Genomic DNA, 19983 nt, shown 5'->3' with positions numbered 1-19983 from the left:
CCAATTTGACCCAGTGTTCTCACGTCTAGGAATGTATCCCAAGAAACTAGAAACACCAATCAGAAAGGATATATGCACCCCTGTGTTCATAGCAGCACAATTTACAATAGCTCAGTTTTGGAAACAGACTAAGTGCCCATCAGTAGATGAGTGGATTAAAAAAATGTGGTACATCTACACAATGGAATACTATGCTGCGGTAAAAAAGAAGGAGTTCTTACCATTGGCATCAGCATGGATGGAACTGGAGAGCATTATGCTAAGTGAAATAAGCCAGTCAGAGAAAGATAAATATCACATGATTTCACTCAGTTATGGAATATAATGAACAACATAACCTGATGAACAAAAACAGATCCAGAGACATAGAAACATTGATCAGACCATCAAATCTCAGAGGGAAGGTGTGGGAGGGTGGGGGTAAGGGGGAGAGATCAACCAAAGGACTTGTATGCATGCATATAGGCCTAACCAATGGACACAGACAACAGGGGTGTGAGGGCATGAGTGGGGGGATAGGGAGGTAATGAGGGGATAAGGACACATCTAATGACTTAATGAAAAAATTTAAAAAAACAAATTATTATGAAAAATGACAATAGAACATGAAAGATCACTTGGAAATTAAATCTACAGTTGCAAAATTAAAAATCCAATAAAAGAATTTAAAAATCAAATTGAGAGAAACCTAAAAGATGTAGAACTGAAATACAAGAAAGTATAACACCAAGAGCTGGCAAGAATGTGGAGTGTTTCAAACTTTTATACATTGCATGTAGGAGATGTTCATTGATACAACTGCTTTAGAAAACTTTGTGGCAGTATGTACTAAAGCTAAAGCTCAACACATGCCTATCCTATAAATCAGCAATTCTATTCCAGTGCATATACCAAACAAATATGAGCTCTTACAGTCACCAAAAGTCATGTACAAGAATATTTGTAGTAATATTATTCATAGTAATCTCAAACTGGAAGCCACCCAAATGCCCTCAACAGTATCCAATAATTTGGATAGACAGACTGTGATATAATCACAAAATACAAAGCAATGAAGTAATAAGAAAGAACTACTGATAACATGCAACAATATAGTTGAATTCCAAAAACATGTTGATTGAAAGAAGCCAGACAAAAAACAGTACATAGTGTGCAATTAGCTTTATATAAAGCTGTAGAACAGAAAAACTGATCTACGGTAATAAGGTTACCTTTTGGGGAGGTGTGGACCAGGAGGGGTCATGAGGAAGTCTTAATGGGTGCTGAAAATGTTCTAACATTTTACCTGATTATTGGTTACATGAATGAGTACATATGAAAAAAAATAAGTTCTACACCTAAGATTTGTACACTTTGCTGTATGCAAGTTATGCCTCAATAAAATAGGTAAAATAAAATGTAGGAAATATGAAACAAAATATGAGTCAATTAAAAAATTGAAAAGAAAAAGTAGAGGGGGAAATTATTTTAAATATATTGGAAAAACAATTTCAGAGCTAAATAAAAAACTGAAATCAGTCTGAAACGGTTTATTCAGTGTGTAGCACAATGAATGAAAACATAACCAAGCTTATGCACAATTTTGTGAAATTTTAGAACATCAAAGATAAGGCAATAGATTCCCTCTCACCCACACCTCATTTTCAATGTAGATTACCTTCCAATCAGTCAGTCACTGACCTGTTTGAGCACAGAGAAGCCTGTCCCACAGTGTGACATACTCAGAGGGTGTTACAGTCCTCCCAGATTTAGCTTGATGGTCTTCAGAATGCATTGCTGTTAATTCTTTATTGAGGACATAAGACTATACACAAGAACACATGTACACAGGAGCTACCTTAATAAGTATTAAGTGCCACAGCCATGTAAGTACAAGTTTCTGTGTTAGGGTGAAGCCAGCCTGTTCCTGTACTTCGGGAATATTTTCAGGTTGATGATATAAAGCATAGATAAATTATATTTCTTCCATCAATTCAATGCCAAAGTGTGCCCTTTTTTCCAGAGAGAGTCAATGGGACCAAAACCAAATTTCCAAAGTCAAATTGTTGTCCTCAGTTCTTCACCCTTTCCATGTTAAGCAACCACTTTTCAAAATGAATACCACAAACTTCCTTAATCTGACCACTGTTCCAACATGCAATAGCCCAAACCACACTGCCATGACAATCCTATGTTCCCTTATCTCTCCATCTTGATTTCTTATTCCTACTGATTCTCAGGCCACCTTTTTTTTTTTTTAAAATATTTTTATTGAGGTATTATATGTGTACATATCTTACTATTACCCCCCCCCCACCCCACACCCACACATGCCCTCCCCCCCCAGAGTTTTGCGTCCATTGTTTATGCTTATATGCATGCATACAAGTCCTTCGTTTGATTTCATAACTCCCCCACCTTTCCCAAACTTTCCCCCTGTACTTTGAAAGTCTGTTTGATGCTTTACTGTCTCTGTATCTATCTTTTTGTTCACCACTTTATAATGTTCTTTACTATCCCTAAATGAGTGAGATCATGTGGTATTTTTCTTTCATTGACTGGCTTATTTCACTTAGCATAATGTTCTCCAATTCCATCCAGGTTGCTGCAAATGATGAGAATTCCTTCTTTTTTATGGCAGCATAGTATTCCATTGTGTAGATGTACCACAGTTTTCCGATCCACTCATCTGCTGACGGGCACCTAGGCTGTTTCCAAATCTTAGCTATTGTAAATTGTGCTGCTATGAACATAGGGGTGCATATATCCTTTCTGATTGGTTTTTCTAGTTTCTTCGGATATATTCCCAGGAGTGGGATTACTGGGTCAAATGGGAGTTCCATTTTCAGTTTTTTGAGGAAACTCCATACTGTTCTCCACAGTGGCTGCACCAGTCTGCATTCCCACCAGCAGTGCACGAGGGTTCCTTTTTCTCCGCATCCTCGCCAACACTTGTTGTTTGTTGATTTGTTGATGATAGCCATTCTGACAGGTGTGAGATGGTACCTCATTGTTGTTTTGATTTGCATCTCTCGGATAATAAGTGACTTTGAACATGTTTTCATGTGTCTCTTGGCCTTCCTTCTGTCTTCTTTTGAAAATATTCTGTTTAGGTCTGTTGCCCATTTTTTTATTGGATCATTTATCTTCCTCTTATTGAGTTGCATAAGATTCTCAGGCCACCTTTAAGTCCCTCTTGACAATTATTATTACAGTGATCTACACCTTACCCAGCCAGTTTCTCCTCAATATTTCCAATTAATCCAGCCTGCATCCCTGCAAATGAAGCAGCCAGCATTGACAGCTTCGATTTTCTATTTCTGATCATGTGGGAAGGAAACAGGGGGAGAACTTGTTTGTAAAATCTACAGTAGTGGACAGCTATGTCCTAAGCCCTCACAGTCACTCAACACTCACTCACTGACTCAACCAGAGCAGCTTCCAGTCCTGCAAGTTCCATTCATGGTAAATGCCCTCTACAACTGTACTATTTTTTAAATTATTTTACTGTATTTTAACTGTACTTTTTCTATGTTTAGATACATAAATATTAACCACCGTATTACAGTACAGAAACATGCTGTGCAGGTTTATAGCCTACAAGTAACAGACTCTATCCTATAGCCTAGGTATGTAGTAGGCTGTACTATCTAAGTTTGTATAAGTGCACTCTATGATAATTGCACAATGACAAAATTACCTAAGAATGCATTTCTCAGAATGTATTCCTGTCATTAAGGAACACACGACTGTGTGTTATCATATATATCCAGTGATTTTATATATGTATGAATATATATAATATAATATTATATATATATATATATATATATATATATATATATATATATATATATATGAAATTGTCTACCATGACAACTGTGCTTCAGGCCTAGAGATTAACCAGTCCAGATTTTTCTTAATAGGTTACAGACTCTGGGAGCAAGATCTCCAGGAAATAAGATTTCATTCAACAGATACTATAACTGAGATATTGGAAGAACTCAAGTATATACCAAAATCATGGAGTGCCTGAAACAAAACAATAAGGTCTCTAAACATCTCTGCACAAATATTAAGCAACCAGTTCAAATTGGAACAGAAGTCAGGGACTTTCTTTTATATATATATATATTATTGATTTTTTACAGAGAAGAAGGGAGAGAGATAGAGAGTTAGAAACATCAATGAGAGAGAAACATCGATCAGCTGCCTCCTGCACACCCCCTACTGGGGATGTGTCCGCAACCAAAGTACATGCCTTTGACCAGAATCGAGCCTGGGACCCTTCAGTCCGCAGGCTGACGCTCTATCCACTGAGCCAAACCGGTTTCGGCAAGGGACTTTCAATAAGAATGGGATGGTGTCTAAGACATAAATCAAATAAGAAACTAAAATATATTAGGGCTATGGCTATACGAGGATTACATTTCAAAATCAGAGACTCCTAAAACCTGCAATATCCCAGAATTGTGTGGGTGGGCCCAGGCTTTGTGTGACTCCACTAGGGGAACACACAGAGCTCAGGATTTCATGAAACAAGACGATGACCAGAATTTTAGAGATATAAATGACTAGCATACGCATGCTTGCCAAGTACCCTTCCTGCTTTTCATCTCATTTTCACCAATGAAAACTGTGTTTGATACCTGTCAGAGCAAGGTCTAATTCTCAGAGTACTTACTCCTAAATCCTGCTCACAACGCCAGGTATGGAAGCAAGTTCCTCCTTGAACCCTGCTCTCTGTATTAACTGTGGGGAACTCAGTCCAAGTTCTTCCTTTATTATATGCTCGCTGCCATTGTTGGAAGCACTCACTGCTCCATCCTGCTGACTGGTCCAAGTGTGGGAGCACAGGTCCTGATTCTGCCCTACTATGCTCTCTGGTCTGAGCCCCTCTACTGGGGGATGGACCTTATTGGACTCCAGGTGGTAGAAGGAGAAGCCATGAGAAGTTGTGGGTGTATAAGAATGAGTCTGTATTACAGGCTAAGTGGCCATTGCTAACAAGGAGCCATCTCACAAAACAGTTATTCAAAAACAGTCCCATACAGGCAGCTGCACACTGGCTGGTTAACAAATACATCTTTCCCACAAAGCAGCAGCAGCCTCTGTACCTATAGCTGTTATCTGAGCAGCCACGTGCTGCCTCTTGACCCATTGCCTCACATAGCAGCAGCACCTAAGCTCTCTAACCTCAATAGTCTCAGTAGCCTCTCCAGCCTCTCTCTAGCACACTGGCTGGTCAGTAACATGTATTATACTACTTAGACAAAAGAGGTTTCTTTCCAAGTAGTGATCTCACTCATTTGGGTTATAGAAGGGCACAGTGTATCGTGAGATTGCTGAGGCCTTGCATCTGTGCATAGTCATTGGACACCCTGATTAAGATTCTCATGCTCAGAGTGGCCTTGGCCATCCAGTGTACTCTAAACAAGGCCTTTCACACTCCAGTTGGCATTGAGCATCTGGCATATCTGGCATGGTTCCCACAGTACCAAATGAGATTTCACATCCTGATGCAGTACCGCAGGAGGTGGGGTATCTAACCATCCAGGTTGATCAGGGGCAGGACCTCTGTCCTGCCTCTCCCAGAAAGAGCATCCCTGATGGCTGAGGGCCAGAGAAAGGACACACCTACAGAAACCTGGGCCTTCTGTAAAAGTTCTCAACAAATGTTGGTTCTTATTGGTGCTAGTTTCACATGTGCACAATGCCTCACTCAAAATTCTGGGGCCAGGTGAGTTTCACAATTCAGAAAGGTGACAAGGCGCACAGACAACAATACATCAGTAACATTCCTGCAGGGTCTAGCAAACACACTGATATTTCTACAGTGAAACATATGACTATTAACACCATGTGGGATAAAGAAAATTTGGGCTGACATTTACTTCCACACAGATAAGAAAAGAGGCTTAAGTTTTATTTATTCCTAGCTCTGATAAAGGCCTCAATTCTCAAACCCTTTCACTTTGAGTAGGTTTACACTACCTCCTCATTGGCCCCAGGAGCCACTCTACATCTTTGGTCAAAATCCATGGATGGAACCTGATACCCCAACCAGACCACACCCTGTTAGGACCTTTGGGACTGGGGTACAATGGTATCAATGCTCTTCCCCCTTTCCAACCTGGAGGGTTTTCACTCTCTGCCTATCTCCCATCTGCAGGCTTCAAGACACAGGCCAGCACTCCAATTTTTCCTACCTTTAAAGCTTTATGTGGAAAACAGAGATACCTTTGGAACCACTATTAGTAGTACAGTGCTTTATGGTTTACAGATTGCTCTCACATGTATCATCTCTTGTCATCCCCAAGAGAGAGACTGAAAATTATTGTAACTCTTAAGGGAGAGATTTTTACATTGTTCCCATCTTTCAGATGAAGAAATTGAGGCTCAGAGAAGTAAAGAGATTTGCTTAGAATCATGCTACAGCAGTGGTTTCAGCGATCAGTACCAGGTTTGGAACCATAGGGCAAAGCTTCTGCTTGCTGCCATGTTACCTCTGTGGAGGGCAGGAGCCTAACTAGCATCCTCTGGGTAGCTAGGGACACACTTAAGCATGCTCAAAGACCACACACACACACACACACACACACACACACACACACACACACAATTCCTTCTATAAGCAGTGAATGAAACTTCACAGCATTTCAAAATCTCTAAAGCTCCTATGTCAGCAATTACACAGTGAACCTGAATTCATGGTATCAGATTGGGGGAACTCCACAAAAGTGTTTGCCACAGCCATGAACCTTCTCAGTTCCCTGAACATATATGGTCTCTTCAGGTGGACCTTCTGATATTTCCCACCTAAGGAGACCCTTTTTACCTTTAAGGCACTGTTCAAAAGGCCCTCTTCTCTGAAGCATTCTGCAGCCTCTCACAGCAGTTCCTTCCTCTCCATGTTTACCAAACCTCATAATGCCTGGTTTCACACTCCGCAGTTCACAGGTAGGCTGGGAAGGTGCACACTCCCAGCCCTGAGTAATGTAGAGGGGAGTAGGGGAGTATGCACTTATGTACCTGTACCATGAAGGAGACTCTCACAGGCAGGGTATCTTCTGACTTTAATCTGCTTTGCCTTATGTTGTGTACCCATATCTGCCCTCTACCTTTGGATGCACTCCAGCAAGTGTCCTGGAAAAATACGCACTTCCTGGTCCAGCAGTGGCCTGATGCACAAGATGCTGACCACAAGATGGAGAAGGTTCTGCCCATGCAAAGGCAGCTGTTGCCCTATGTGTACTACTTAGCAAACATCCATTCCTGAGGCACCAATCCCAGGTGTTGGTTCATCCATTCCATCAATATTGGGTGCAAGGACTCAGACACACTGAGGGTCTGACCCCGGCCCCATTGTAGGCTCTGACGGTGACCCTGGCTCTGCAGGTATCTGAGGGGCAACCTGAGACTGTCAGGTTGACGTTGCAGGGTGAAAGGACAGCCTACCCAACCCTGCCCCCTCCCTGCTCCCTTAGTGGGTGTTAGTTCCCAAGGAGCCTTTGGACTCCTCCCTGTCAGCATCAGCTTCCTGAAAGACCCAACCTAAAATGATGCGTTCTAGAATGGTCCCAAAAGATGGTGGTAAAATGGGGGCCTTGGTGCATGATTACTCCTCACTCACCCAATTGGAAATGAGGAACTCATCCAGGGGGCAGGTGGTGTGCAGATAGCCCTAACACAAGGCGGTAGCCCAGTCACTGGACCTGAAAGTGGAGAAGAATGTCTTGGCAGGTGAGAAGATACAGGTAGGTGCAACATGTGTGAATGGGTGGAGGTGACTTCTGTGCTTTGATGACCCAAAGGGGGATGAGAAGCTTAGGGAGTCTAACAAAGTGCAAACTAAGGGAGAACCCCAGAGTCGTCTCCATAGTTTATAGAGTAGTCCCCATTTCAGGCAATGGACAAAGGTGGAAGCTAAGATTTGACTCGAGTGGCTGAACTTCAAGGATGTTCAAAGACCATTGAATGTTCAACCAAGGCAGGTCTTCCATTCCAACATCAGAAGATCCCTTGGGAAAACCTGCATCCCAGACACAAGAAACAGGGGCATCTGGGCAAAGGCCTGGACTCCTCAGATTTCTCTTGGGAGGTGTGAGCCTGTGGCAGCAGAGCCCACCCCTTCCCACAAAGAGCTAGTGCACCCACCCCATGCCTGGGGGAGAAAATGAGGCACACGTCATTCCCCACAGGGGCCCTCCATTCATGCAGGGAGGGTGACTAACTGTCCCAATTTGCTGAGAGACTGGCAGTGCTACAATCCATCAGTCCCAGAAAAACCAGGGAGATGTGGGAGCCTACTGGCAGGCAGGACCCAACCAGAATGAAGTCACCACACAACACAGGCAGGTCATGCAGGGCCTGGAAAGGGAAAAAACGGACTACACCTCCCCTCTCCAGAAAATGTAATAGAGATCCCAGGGAGACACTGAAGAAAAGGAGCCAGGGGCTAATGATGAGGAATACCACTGACAAGGCAGGTGGTGGTGGACGATAAAACATGGTCTCCCTGGGGGCACAATGGATGGCCAACTGACCAAAATACAGACCGAAATAGAAACTCAAAAGAGCAAATATGGAAAACAGCGAGCTAAGGGCAGCAACCACAATAAACGAGTCATGATGCCTTGCCAAGGTTCTGCCCCTGAACCATGGACCAGGGAGGTGTCTGGGTCCCCAGAGAAAAGAATCTTGCAGCACCATGGCAGAAAGACACTGGACTGATCCCCCAGCCCTTCCCAAAGGGACCACCAGCTATGTACTGGGTGAGTGAACATTGGAAAGTGGGCAACCCAGACAGTTGGAGGCTGGGGAAACTCAGTGCCCAATCTGACAATTAGTTGGGAGACTCAGTAAACTGTGTCCATGTATGCTTAAGGAAGGCCTCCTGTGCTGAGATTTCAGAGCAGAGGATGTCACTGGGTCCAAGGTACAGTGGGCCAGTCCTGAGGATTTCAGTGGTCTTGTGCAGGGAGAGACTTGCATCAATATACTCCAGAATGAGGTGTTGAGCCTAGTGAGATGTCTTCTGAGGAATCTTTCAGAAATAAGACAAAATGGTATTACAGCATAAATTCAACTGGGTAAAGAGAAAATGCATAAAGAACTGGGAGAATACTCACAAATTGTGAATGTTCTCACCTCCTGGTAATGCCTCTAAAGCATCCTTTGACCTGATTCTTCGTGCACTTTCTGTCCTTTCCACAGTGGCCACAGTAAGCATGCAGATACTCCAGAGTCTGCAGAATAGGTCTTCTGCACATGGCCCATTAGTCCACCCATTAGTGCCCTGTAACCATGGTCCTGGGCTGGCAACACATGCTCCAGGACCCCCATACCCGAATCTCCTAAACACAGCAGCTGGACTGCACAGCATGATGTTTGTAAGCCTACACAGGAGATAGGGAGGGCCCGGAGCATGGTTGTGGCTTATTTGCTCAGAGACTGAGGACAGTAAAGAACACGTAGAAAAAGAGACAAGGAATGATGGAAACATGGAAATAAGTGGCTCCTAGCCCCCACCCCCAATTAAAGTTAATATAACCATTTGTAATATGAATGTGGGTGAAGGGGTGCCAGAAGTTCACAGAAACTCCCAAGGTGCCAACTCTGCTGTGCCATGTTCTGTGAGCAGGCCCCACACCTAAACAGGGAGTCTAAGTCACTTGTCCATATCTGCAGGATCCCTGTAGTGCAGCTTCTTTCCACAGCCTTGGCATGCCAGGAAGATAAAACCAGAATTAAGTACTGCTCTCAGGATGGACCACTCGCTCTGGACTGTGCTGAGAGGGACACAGCCAACCAGAGCTGCCCAGGGGGGCAGAGAGGAAAGGGGGCAGGGGAGTGTGCATATTGGAAACAGGCCTGAGGCTCAGGAGTCCAAATGGGAGAGTTGGGGAAGAAGTAAGAAGGCTTGCTGTCTTCCCACAGAGCCAAGGCTGCCCCTGGCCTTCTGCAGCAGTCCAGGGCACGGAACTGAGGCCAAGCAGTGGCCAAGTGAATTAGAAACAAGAAGCCCTTTGTCACAGGCAGACTGCTGGACCCAAGGGCACCTCCTCTCAGGGGACCTCTCATCCCAGGTGGCAGGCAGCCACCAGCGGGAGGGGCAGTGGGACAGTCCCTGACCTGTGGGGTCGCTTACAATTTGGAAAGTCTAGGTGAACAGTGCATCCAAAGCAGGCCTGCACGGAGAAGAAAATCAGTCCCTGAGAGGCTCAAGGAGGGATCTGAAACAGAAACCACCAACGTGGGATTAGCATCCTAATTTCACAATACCTGCCCACAACTTGACACAAAAAAGACAAGCAGCTCAGGAGAAGGATGGGCCACAGGCAGTTCTTGGAGGAGGAAACAGGAGATGCTGAGGAGGGAAACCAGGAATTTGGGACAAGCAGTGCCTAGCAGGTGGTTCCATAAAACGTGTGGCAGGAGCAAACTGGAACCCTCTCAGGGTCTCAGAGCCAAATGATGCACACTGGGGTGAAGAGGGACAGCAAACTGCAAAGGCAAGTGCTCAGAGGGCCATGGGGGACAGGGAGTTCTCCAGGGTGTCAGCAGGGGGACAAGAAAGGGAGGCTGACTTTCGGCAAGTGCTCTGGGCTCTAAAGAGGTGGCTGTGTTCAGGAGCACAGGCCCCTCAAAGAGCAGTGACAGAAATGGCACGGACTTCTGAAAAGGAAGACTGGGTGAGTTATGGAATGGAACTGCAGGCTGGGGAAGAAGTGGAGCTTAGGGAGGTGCCTCTCTTCTGCCCTGGGAGGCAGTGAGCATTGTAGTAGTGTGTGTGGTAGTGTGGGAGGTCTGCAGAGGTATGGCAGGTGGCTGGGAGGGAGCAGGAGGAGTCCCAAGAAGGCCTCACCATCCCCTGAGAACTGCCAGATCTCCAGGGCCCCTTTGCAAGGCCAAGCAGTGGAAGGCAGGAGGGGGCCTGGTCTGGCAGGTGAGGTGGACCTACCTTCCTTCACTGGGCTCTTACCTGCCAGGACTTTGTTCCTGAGAGGGGATGGGTAGCAGTTGGCAAAGAGAATGTCACCTGGCAATAAGAAATCAGACCGTTTTAGGTTTCTCTGCCAACGTTTTATTTGTACTGACAATCAGGATTGAGTTGCAACTGAGTCCCTAAGACAGTGGCAGCCAAGACCACCCCACCCCCACCTGCAATGTGGCCAGGCCACTCTTCCTGTGCCCACCCACCTGGCATGGAATTGACCTTGCAGCCACCACCCTTGCATGTCCTCATCATTAGACCACCCTCCTCACCTTTACTTTTATGCTCCCCAAAGGAGAGATCATACACCCTGTTCTCAGCACATAAGAGTGACAGAAAAGGGAGACCTTCTGTAGTGCCATCACTGTCTCCCACCAGGAGCCATAGAGTATCTCTAGCTCATTGGGTAAGTTCTATTTCTTCAAACAAGAAGATTTGGGAGGAACACCACAAGCTGGCCAGTTGAGAGACCCTCCTTCATGTCTTGAAACACCCACACGAGGGTCTGGGTTCCTCAGTGACAGTAGCTGGAAACCATTTTGGGGGTGAGGAGTTGAGGAGGGGAGGCCAGCATGGATGGAGTTGGACCTGGTGGTCATTAAAGCCCCCTGCAGCCCTGACGCCTAAGTCTTATGAAGGTAACCTCTGTCCCTCACCTCATAGCGAGCATTCATGTTACCGCCAGCTTCTGCAAGAAGAGAGTAGGTGCAGTTCACTGGAAAAGAAAGGCCTCTGTTGAGTCAACATTTACTATGAAACTACTGTGGCCCAGGCACTTGGTTTACAGAAACCAGTAAGACACAAGCCTTGCCTTCAATGACCTCGGAGCCCCTGAGGGATTCTCAGCGGCAAGAGTTACAACTCTGGGAGGTAAGAGTCCAGTGAAGGAAGGTACGTGGGAAGGTACAGGGTGCTACCAGAACTGGGACACAAGAGTACCTGATGCTTGGTTGTGGGGTAAAGAAGGGATGCTAAAGTTGCACCTGGAAGGACAGGAGTTTGCCAGGACAGGAGAAGGCAGGCGCTCCAGGCCTCAGGAAGCACAGGCACCAAAGGCAGAGTCCTGGTAGAAGGCGTGCAGATGCCCAGGGTGCAGGGACTCCGCAGCACTGTGACCCAGAGGGTGATGAGGGAGAGCTGGGACCACTGGAAGGCCCTCCTATGACCCCCAGGTGTTTGCCCTTAAACAAGAGAACTCCACAGGGTTTCCTGTCTGGGGTTGATGAGAACAGATGTGCAGTTTGATGGCACCTTGGAGGACCCACTGGAGGAGGAAAGACAGGGTTGTCCAGGCCAGTCGGGGAGACTTAGGGAATAGCACTGGCCCCAGACCATGAAACCTGACCTCAGGGAGAAGCAGCAGGGACAAGAAAGTGCAGCATTTTTTCTTATTAGGAATTTTAGAGGCAGGGACATGGGCCTTGGTCATCAAGTAAAACTAAGAAAGCGGGTGGGTCAGTGGACCAGAGGAGTCAAGTGTGGTGGCATTGAGAGGGTTAAGCCTGTAACTGAGAGCTAGAAGAGAAGAAACAGCCAATAGGGAAGGTGGCTTTGTTTGAGACATGTCAGCTCTGAGAGACAGCAAGAAACACAGTGGGGATTTTTCTTCTCACATGCTACAAAAAAATGCCAATGTGAAAACCTTAGCTCAAGGCACTACCAGGGGTTGGGGTGGGCTGGATAGGGGCGTGGATGAGCTTGCAGAAAGCAGAGCTGTCCTGGGCATTCAGACCTAAGGTGCAGGACTCAGTCTAGTTGTCCTGTCTGGGGCCTCCATATCCCCCAGGGTCCATTCTCAGGGTCCCCTTAGGTCATTCAGGCCCTGGGCTGCCACTTTGGTGCATGGCTACTGGTGCAGGGCAGACTGAGGGTAGGTGTCATGGTAATCAAAAGGGCACTGTCTGGCCTTGGCCATTGAGTGGGAAGCCACCTGTCACATGGTTCCCAGTGCCCAAAGGTACACTCTCCCCGTGGGTCCCCCTTGCCCCACGCTCAGAAGCTAATCCTCTTCAGCTCCCCGCTAGTTTAGCCCTGCTCCATAGCCAGCTATGTGCAGCTGAGCCCTAAACCTCCACAGCAATCCACCCCCTCTGCCCTGCTCCAACTCCAGATCCACCTCCACCCTGCAGCTCCACCTCCTGCTTTCTCACAGTTCTGCCCCCAGCTACTCCTGTAGCTCTTTCCCACAGATCATCTTCCCCCTGTTCCGTCTCTGCCACAGTTCCTTCCCATCTACTCCCAGAGCTATTTCACACTGATCTGCTCCCAGACACTGTCCCCCAACTCTCCCCACTGCCAGCCTCTTCCTTCACCGCCTCTGAGCTCCGCCTCCCCAACTTCCCTCCACCCCCTCCCCTCAGATCCTCCCCAGCTTTCTCACAGTTCAGTTCTCAGGTCTGCCTCCTCCACCAGCTTTTCCACAGCTCCTCCTACCCCAGACCACAGATCCTCCCCAGCTTTCAGAGCTCAGCCCTCAGCTCTGCCTCCACGCTCTCCAATAGATACTCCTCCACCAGCATTTCAACAGCTCCTCCCCAGCTTTCTCACAATTCAGGCCCCAGCTACTCCCCCTGGCTTTCTCCAATGGTTTCACCCAGATACTCCTCCCCCAGCACAGCCTTCGCCCCAAGCCCCGCCCCTCTGCTTGCTTAGCCCTGCTCACTGTCAGGAGGTCCCAATCTACCCTGGTCATCTTGTGAGCCTGTGTCCAGTGAGCCAACAATGTCTCCTAGCAACCGTGGTCTGCATGCGTGTCTAAGTCTCTACCCGACTGCTTACCTGCGCGCCAGCTAAGTGCCTGCAGAATCCTGGCACGTGTGCTGCTACGTCATGGAGTGCTGCTGTGTCCTGGCGTGCTACTTAAGGATGTATGTGTCTATGTGCCTTTGTAAGCCAGCAAGAAAAGGGGTTTTTGTCTCCGCCAGCACGGGTAGCTCACCAAAGCCAGTGGGTGTCTACAGTCACCTGTTAGCAGTCCTGGATCAGCTGAGGAGCAGCCAGGTTGCTGGCCTGCTGCTCTGTGGTCTCAGAGTCCCAGAATCCTCTCCTCATCAGGTCCTGGGAGGCACTCTTCTCAGTACTGGCTGTCTCCCTGGGCCGCGGGGAGGAGGAGGACTGTCCTGTATGGGGGCCTCAGCTGGGTCAACCCAGAGCTTAGCCACCTCCATGGCCAGTGGGGCCAGGAGACCTGAGTCTCCAGAAGGGAGCAGGGATGCTCAGTTTGGCTGCAGGCCTGCTGGGCCCTCTGAAAGATATTGCTCCAGGGTTGTGGATTGCTGTGGAACTGGAAGCACTCCTGCCCCAGCTCAGAACACATTTTTTCTGTGTCCTCTTCTGGCTACCTTCACTTGCCTACCATCCGTGTGTGTGTGTGTGTGTGTGTGTGTGTGTGTGTGTGTGTGTGTGTGGTTGCCCATAACAACCCTCCCAGTGGGCCTACCCAGGATTACATTGAAGGGAATGAGATTGTAGGATCCCCAAGTCCTTCCCATTTGATGATGTGAGGGGAGGGGGAGTTTTCTCCCCCTGGAGACGGGGCTCTGCTGGGCTGTAAGAACATGAGCCACTTACATTACATGGTTTTCTGTGCAGCTGGCTGGGCCATCATGTGGTCCCTGAACAGGTAAGGCAGGAGAGAGCCACTGCTATGATTGGCAGAACCAAACCCTGAGTAAGGTGCCACATGTGTTTCCCACCAGTTGGAACCTCCTTGGTCCTGGTGGTTTCCAATCCCTGCTGAGTAGAAGACTGTTCTGGTATGTTAGCCAACATTGCTGTCTTGTCCCTAATGACCTTGACTCATTATCCCTCTTGTCCTCGTGCAGGAGAAGAAGCAAAGGCAAGTGGAAGAGTGTGTCTTCCTCAGGCCACAAAGCAGGTACTCTACATTGTGAGGCAGGAGGGCACTCAGCCCCCTTCATGCCTTTACAGGGCCTCAGTTCTCCCTAGGGATGCCACCCATGCAGATCAGATCTCCTTGTGATTTTGTGGCTTTGATGAGAAAAGAGGCCAAAATTCCATGGCGGAAATGAGGCATAAACCCCAGCAGAACAAATACAAATGGCCAGGCCACAGGGGAACATCCAGCCTCTGCTATAAATAATTCAAACCCAACGACAGGGCGACCATTTGTTATTCAGCAGGTGGGTGAAGGGTAAGCACAGCGGTGATGCTCAGAGCCCACAAGCATGTGAGGAAATGGTACCGTGGCCCATGGTTGGCAGGGCATACACGGCTGAGCTTCTGTGGAAGGCCATTTGCTGGTGTGAGTGAGCATCTCAGATGTGCGTGCATGTGACCCAGGCCTCCTGCTAACAAGTCTATAGTCAATGAATGTTTGTGGTAGTGTCCCTTATAGTAGCAGAAAATGCAAAGCGGTCTGTGACTCTTCATCAGTAGGGGAAAATCAGTCAATCTTAAAAGACAATGTAGACATGAAAGAATGTATTTGATGGGCTGTGGATGGTGAAACCATTCTCTACCCTGTGGAGATGTGTGTGAAAGAGCTATGCCTGTGTGGTCATTTGCTGGGGTGGTCACATGAAAGCACTACTGCTCTAGTGGCTTAAACAACAGACATGTACCAGTATTGTCTCACTGTTGCAGAGGCTGGAGGTCAGAGATGGAAATGTGGGCCCAGTTTGCCTATACTGAGGTCTGAGAATCTGTCCATCCCTGTCCCCAGATTCTGGTGGTTTTCAGGCATGCTTTGGCACCCCTTGGCTTGTAGGTCTCAGCCTTCATCTTTATAAGGTATTTGTGTGTACATGTCTGTAAATTTCCTCTTTAGGTGAGGACACAGGTCATTGGAGGAGGGTCTCATTTTAACTTGATTACCTCTTTAAATTCCTTTTATTTATGGATAAGGTCCTTGGGTGAGCAAGAGGTGTGGTTCAGATCGCCGGGATAGGAGACCCAGCTAGAGTGAAAAGGAGTGAATTCAGAGGAGCTGGACACAGGGACTGTCAGGGAAGAGTGAACAGGTGGCAGTTTTTTTCCTCAGAGCCTTGTCTTTGAGAGTGGGTGTGTTTCATAAACACGAAGACATAATAGCTGACGTCAGGTTTATGTTCTTTAAGACAGGAGGGGAGAGACAAGCAGAGTGGGGGTGCTCATGTGGAGTGTGGTACTGTGGCTCAGGTTCTATGATGTGTAGCCACCGGTTCTGACTGTCCTATTATGGGCCAGATACTCACAGCCCTGCAGAGACTGAGCTCCACCAGGTACTAGGACCTGGATGAGACTTCGGCCCAGGTTTCTGCTCCTGTCACAGCACAGCTCTGCCCTCCAACAAGGAGGAAGGACCCCATTCTTCAGGTACAAGGAAAAGAGGCAAGAACAGGGGGTGAGGCAGTCAGGGCCCCAAGATCGTGGGCCATCTTTTCATCCCTAGGTGTCACCTTCTCAACTGTAGAATGGGGTACCAATTTCACTGTCCCACCCAGTTATTTGAGGATTGAATTCTAAGATCCCTGGATCATGCCCATCCCAGGGCCTGATATGGGCATGGTGTGTGGGTACCAGTGCCAATTGTTCCTGTTCTTGTTATTCCTTTCTCTATGCTGCAGTGGGGCCAGGTGTGCCTGCTGAGTGCGGATAGCATTGGTGCAGCCAGGGGATGGAGGAGGGTGACACCCAAAGTGGTCGAGTGTAGACACCTGGCAGGATGATCTGAGATCACACGGTGGTGTCCCAGGGCCCAGCAGAGGTTGAATTATAAGGATTTACAGTCAGGAGCCCTGGGAGAGGAACCAGGGTGCTTGGGGACCTGCCACCCCTTGGGATGAAAGGACAAGGTTAGCTGACTGTGTTAGATTCGGGGGGGGGGGGGGAAGAGAAGAAGCAAAGCCCAGGAGTGTCTGCGCTGGGAGAGGACTAGAACCCACTCACCCAGTGTGAAGCCAAAGCGCCCTTTCTCCCTCCTCTGTGCTCCCCTGGTCTCAGTGACCTCCTTTGTGGAACTGACCACATCCTGTGCCGAGTGCCTCTCCTTACCTGTCTCCACCTTCTTCCTTGATCCCCCCAAAGACTCCATCTGATGGATGAGGCATCTGCATCGCCAGCCCTTTCCATTGGACCTGGCCGCTGACTGCGTGGGGATAGGAAGAAGGAGCCAACACTCTCTGCTCTCCCACCATCCCTGTCAGTGGGGTTCCAGGGCCCCAGGGGTCATTGGGGAGAGGTCAGCCCACATGCATGAACATGGAGGGCTGATGCATGATGCTTATTGACATTCACACTTGTAGGTTTCTCCAGGCCACATGAGGCCCAAGGATCTCTAGGGAGATGAGTTCTCCTTCCCGCAGCCTTATGCAGGCTTTGTCTTAAATGCGATCAAGACTCTGGAGACTTGTTGGCAACCCTAGTGAGCAGCCAGGGGAACTGGCTCTTCACCAGGTGAAAGGAGCTGGTGTGGGACCTCAACCACTGAGGGGTGAGCGATCGGGCCCAGGATGCCAAGGGCAGTGGGGGTGGGGCAGGTGTGTGAAGTGAAACGCCACACAGATTCAGGCCCTGCTCCTGGAAGGGAGAAGTATGGGTGAGGACTGATCACTGGCAAGGTGTGACACCCTGAACGCAGCTCACACCCCTCCAAGAGTACCCCCAAGACCTTGCTCAGGAGTTTGGGGCTTGTTTTCTTTTGAACCTGTGGTGGTGGGGCTGTGGTTTCTGTAAGCAGCACACCTTCAAAGGGGCAGCAAGGGGCCCAGGCTGGGGTTCCTTGGGCCGAGTTCCTACGACCTGGGAGAACCCTTCTGTCCACACTGGGCCTCAGTTCCCATTGGTGACCTGAGAGGCAGGGACAGGTCCAAGTCTGCATGTGGTGTTGCCTGTGTGCACGCATGTGTGTTTATGTGTGTGCACACATGTTTGTGTGTGTGACAGACCATGGGAGGCTGCACAGCACACAGAGAATATCAGGTGGCCTCCAGAATCAGACTGTCTGCCTGATTTCACACACCTGCCTCTCCCCCACTGCCCATGGCATCCGGGGCACATTCGCTCACCCCTCAGTGGTTGAGGTTTCACACCAGCTCCTTTCTCCTAGTGAAGAGCTTGGGACCTGATTGCCTGTGGGTTCCCCACAGCAGTCAGGACCCTTCTGACCTGTACGTGCTGCCCACAGCAGTTGGGCTGGGACCTGCCCGTTAGTGGACCAGGCTCTGTCCTCTTCTTTTCCCTCTCTCCCCTGGCCTCACCCAGAATTCCCTGAACAGAGTTTGACACATCAGAAGTGCTCAGTCAGAGGGACCCACCTCACTCCATGTCCCTTTGGTGAAATCAGCTTAGCTTCTAGTGGGTGCAACTTTGAAGAACCGTTTCCTCTCACAGGAAGCCTTTGGTTTATGGAAGGAAAAACATCTCAGTGCTTCTCTCATGGTGCTCAGGGCTCCTTGACATTGGGGCAACTCTGCAGTGCCCAGAAAACGTGGCTCCTGAGGAGGATGTGGAACTGGAAAAGCAGGCTGTACTGACCAACATGAAGCAGAAGTACCTGACTGCACTTTCAAACCCCAGGTGGTTACTGGAGCGCATACCCAGGAAAGGCCAGTTTTCCACAAGAAAACATTCAGACCATTACCACCCTTACAGAACCTCAGCTCCTCTTTTCATGAACTGAAGCCATCCCCTCTGACCAAGGTCCTGTCCTTCCTGAGTGCCCTGAGACACACATGAGGAGGAACCACCTCTGCAGACCCATGCCAGGCCTTTCCCAGAGCTGACAGCAGCACAGATTGGGTTCAGGGCACTCATTGTCTGGAGTGTAGTATCCTCCTTCCTGCCCAAGCTACCCATGTTCACTCCTGGAGTGCCTGGGACCTTTCCCTTCTGCTGAACTTAGAACGAATACTGCAGGCCATGTCCACCATCTCTCTGAGACCTCCAAGGTGGACTTGAGGACACACCACATTGACTATCATGCCTGAGTGACCCAGTTGCACCAGCAGAGACTATGCCAACTGGTCCTTATTTTTACTTGGGTGAGAGATACCACCATCCTGCCTCAAGACCCCCACTTTGATTACCCAGCACCTTTAGGACAATGCCCTCACCTCCCTTTGCCACTCCTAAGGTAGAAGTCTGGAAGCAACCCAAATACACAGGCCTAGCATGAGGCTTCCAGGTGCTGCTGGCAGGAACAGGCACACTGGGGACTTATGACACTGGCCAAACCTCAGGCATACTTCAAGGTGTGCTAGGGGGCTTCCTGGGCCCTAACTCGGGTCCTTACCTCCTATCCTGGGAGAGCCCTGCAGCCCTTCTTTTCCCTCCTGGAGCCTGACCCCTCAGCCCTCAGGGCGTGGAGTCCCCTCTTCTTCCTGCAGGATCCTCACCGTGATTCCTGGCTGGAGTCGGAACCTCCTGTCAACCTAAGATGCCCAAGTCAGGAAGAAAGCATGTGGTCATTGACCGGAAGCCTCCCAGGGTTCACAGTAGGGGTAACATGGGGCATCTCTGTTGTGGGGTCCTGGTTTCCTCTGTCTTCCATTTGCATATTCACTTTGACTCTGGGCAGGACCCAGGTCCTCCCCTCTGCCCCATATGTTGTTCCCCCTGAATTGCCAGGGCGGACATCAAGTCTGGGCTTCTGTGGTTCCTCTCTGCATGGTCATCCACCACAGGGCCTCCCAAGACTTTCAGCAGGGCAGACTTCTGTGGACTCCCCTCTGCTTAGGGTTCCTGGATTCCGTCAGTCCTCCCTTGGGGCCCTCCTTGATGCTTCCCTCTGCCACCTGAGACCCTGCTCCTTACACCAGACCCCAGAGCCTGTCAGACCTGGATGCAGAAGTCAGGAAAAGCACCTTGACTCTGGGCAGTGCCTCTGCATCCCATCTGTGGACCTGAGGCCCTACACTTTTTATCAAGTTTCCACTCTCGCTCAGACCTGAATGCTGACGTCAGGAGACATCACATGTGGTCAACCTAACTGGGGCCTTCCAAGGCTGAGAGCAAGGTGGCGTTATGTGCGGCCTCTACATTGGGAGTCTGGGTCCCCTCAGTCCTGA

General features: G+C 48.8%; 1 protein-coding gene and 1 long non-coding RNA gene across 2 annotated transcripts; one reads left to right on the top strand and one right to left on the bottom strand.

Annotated features, from left to right (window-relative positions):
- Nucleotides 1-9654: 9654 nt before the first annotated feature.
- LOC129149395 (uncharacterized) lies at nt 9655-11660 on the bottom strand. The gene is made up of 3 exons (XR_008556300.1): nt 11632-11660; nt 10964-11020; nt 9655-9699 (listed from the first exon to the last, which is right to left on the bottom strand). It is a non-coding gene; the product is annotated as an uncharacterized LOC129149395 (long non-coding RNA).
- A 4793-nt stretch (nt 11661-16453) lies between these two features.
- LOC129149874 (protein EOLA1-like) lies at nt 16454-18596 on the top strand. The gene is made up of 4 exons (XM_054719626.1): nt 16454-16483; nt 17257-17339; nt 18064-18122; nt 18364-18596. Exons 1-4 carry the CDS (start codon nt 16454-16456, stop codon nt 18594-18596), a joined length of 405 nt encoding a protein of 134 aa, XP_054575601.1.
- Nucleotides 18597-19983: the final 1387 nt, after the last annotated feature.

The sequence above is a fragment of the Eptesicus fuscus genome, chromosome 1 (genome assembly GCF_027574615.1).
Source record: "Eptesicus fuscus isolate TK198812 chromosome 1, DD_ASM_mEF_20220401, whole genome shotgun sequence".
In the NCBI taxonomy this organism is placed as follows: domain Eukaryota; kingdom Metazoa; phylum Chordata; class Mammalia; order Chiroptera; family Vespertilionidae; genus Eptesicus; species Eptesicus fuscus.
This window is presented reverse-complemented; position numbering and strand designations above follow the sequence as displayed.

What these genes read in the sequence shown, in the direction of transcription:
- LOC129149874 (XM_054719626.1), top strand. Translation starts at nt 16,454, where the DNA reads ATGCCCATCCCAGGGCCTGATATGGGCATG. An exon ending in CAGGGCCTGATATGGGCATG is followed by an intron (nt 16,484 to 17,256) that starts GTGTGTGGGTAC and finishes AAGGATCTCTAG; the next exon opens with GGAGATGAGTTCTCCTTCCC. An exon ending in GAGACTTGTTGGCAACCCTA is followed by an intron (nt 17,340 to 18,063) that starts GTGAGCAGCCAG and finishes GGTTCCCCACAG; the next exon opens with CAGTCAGGACCCTTCTGACC.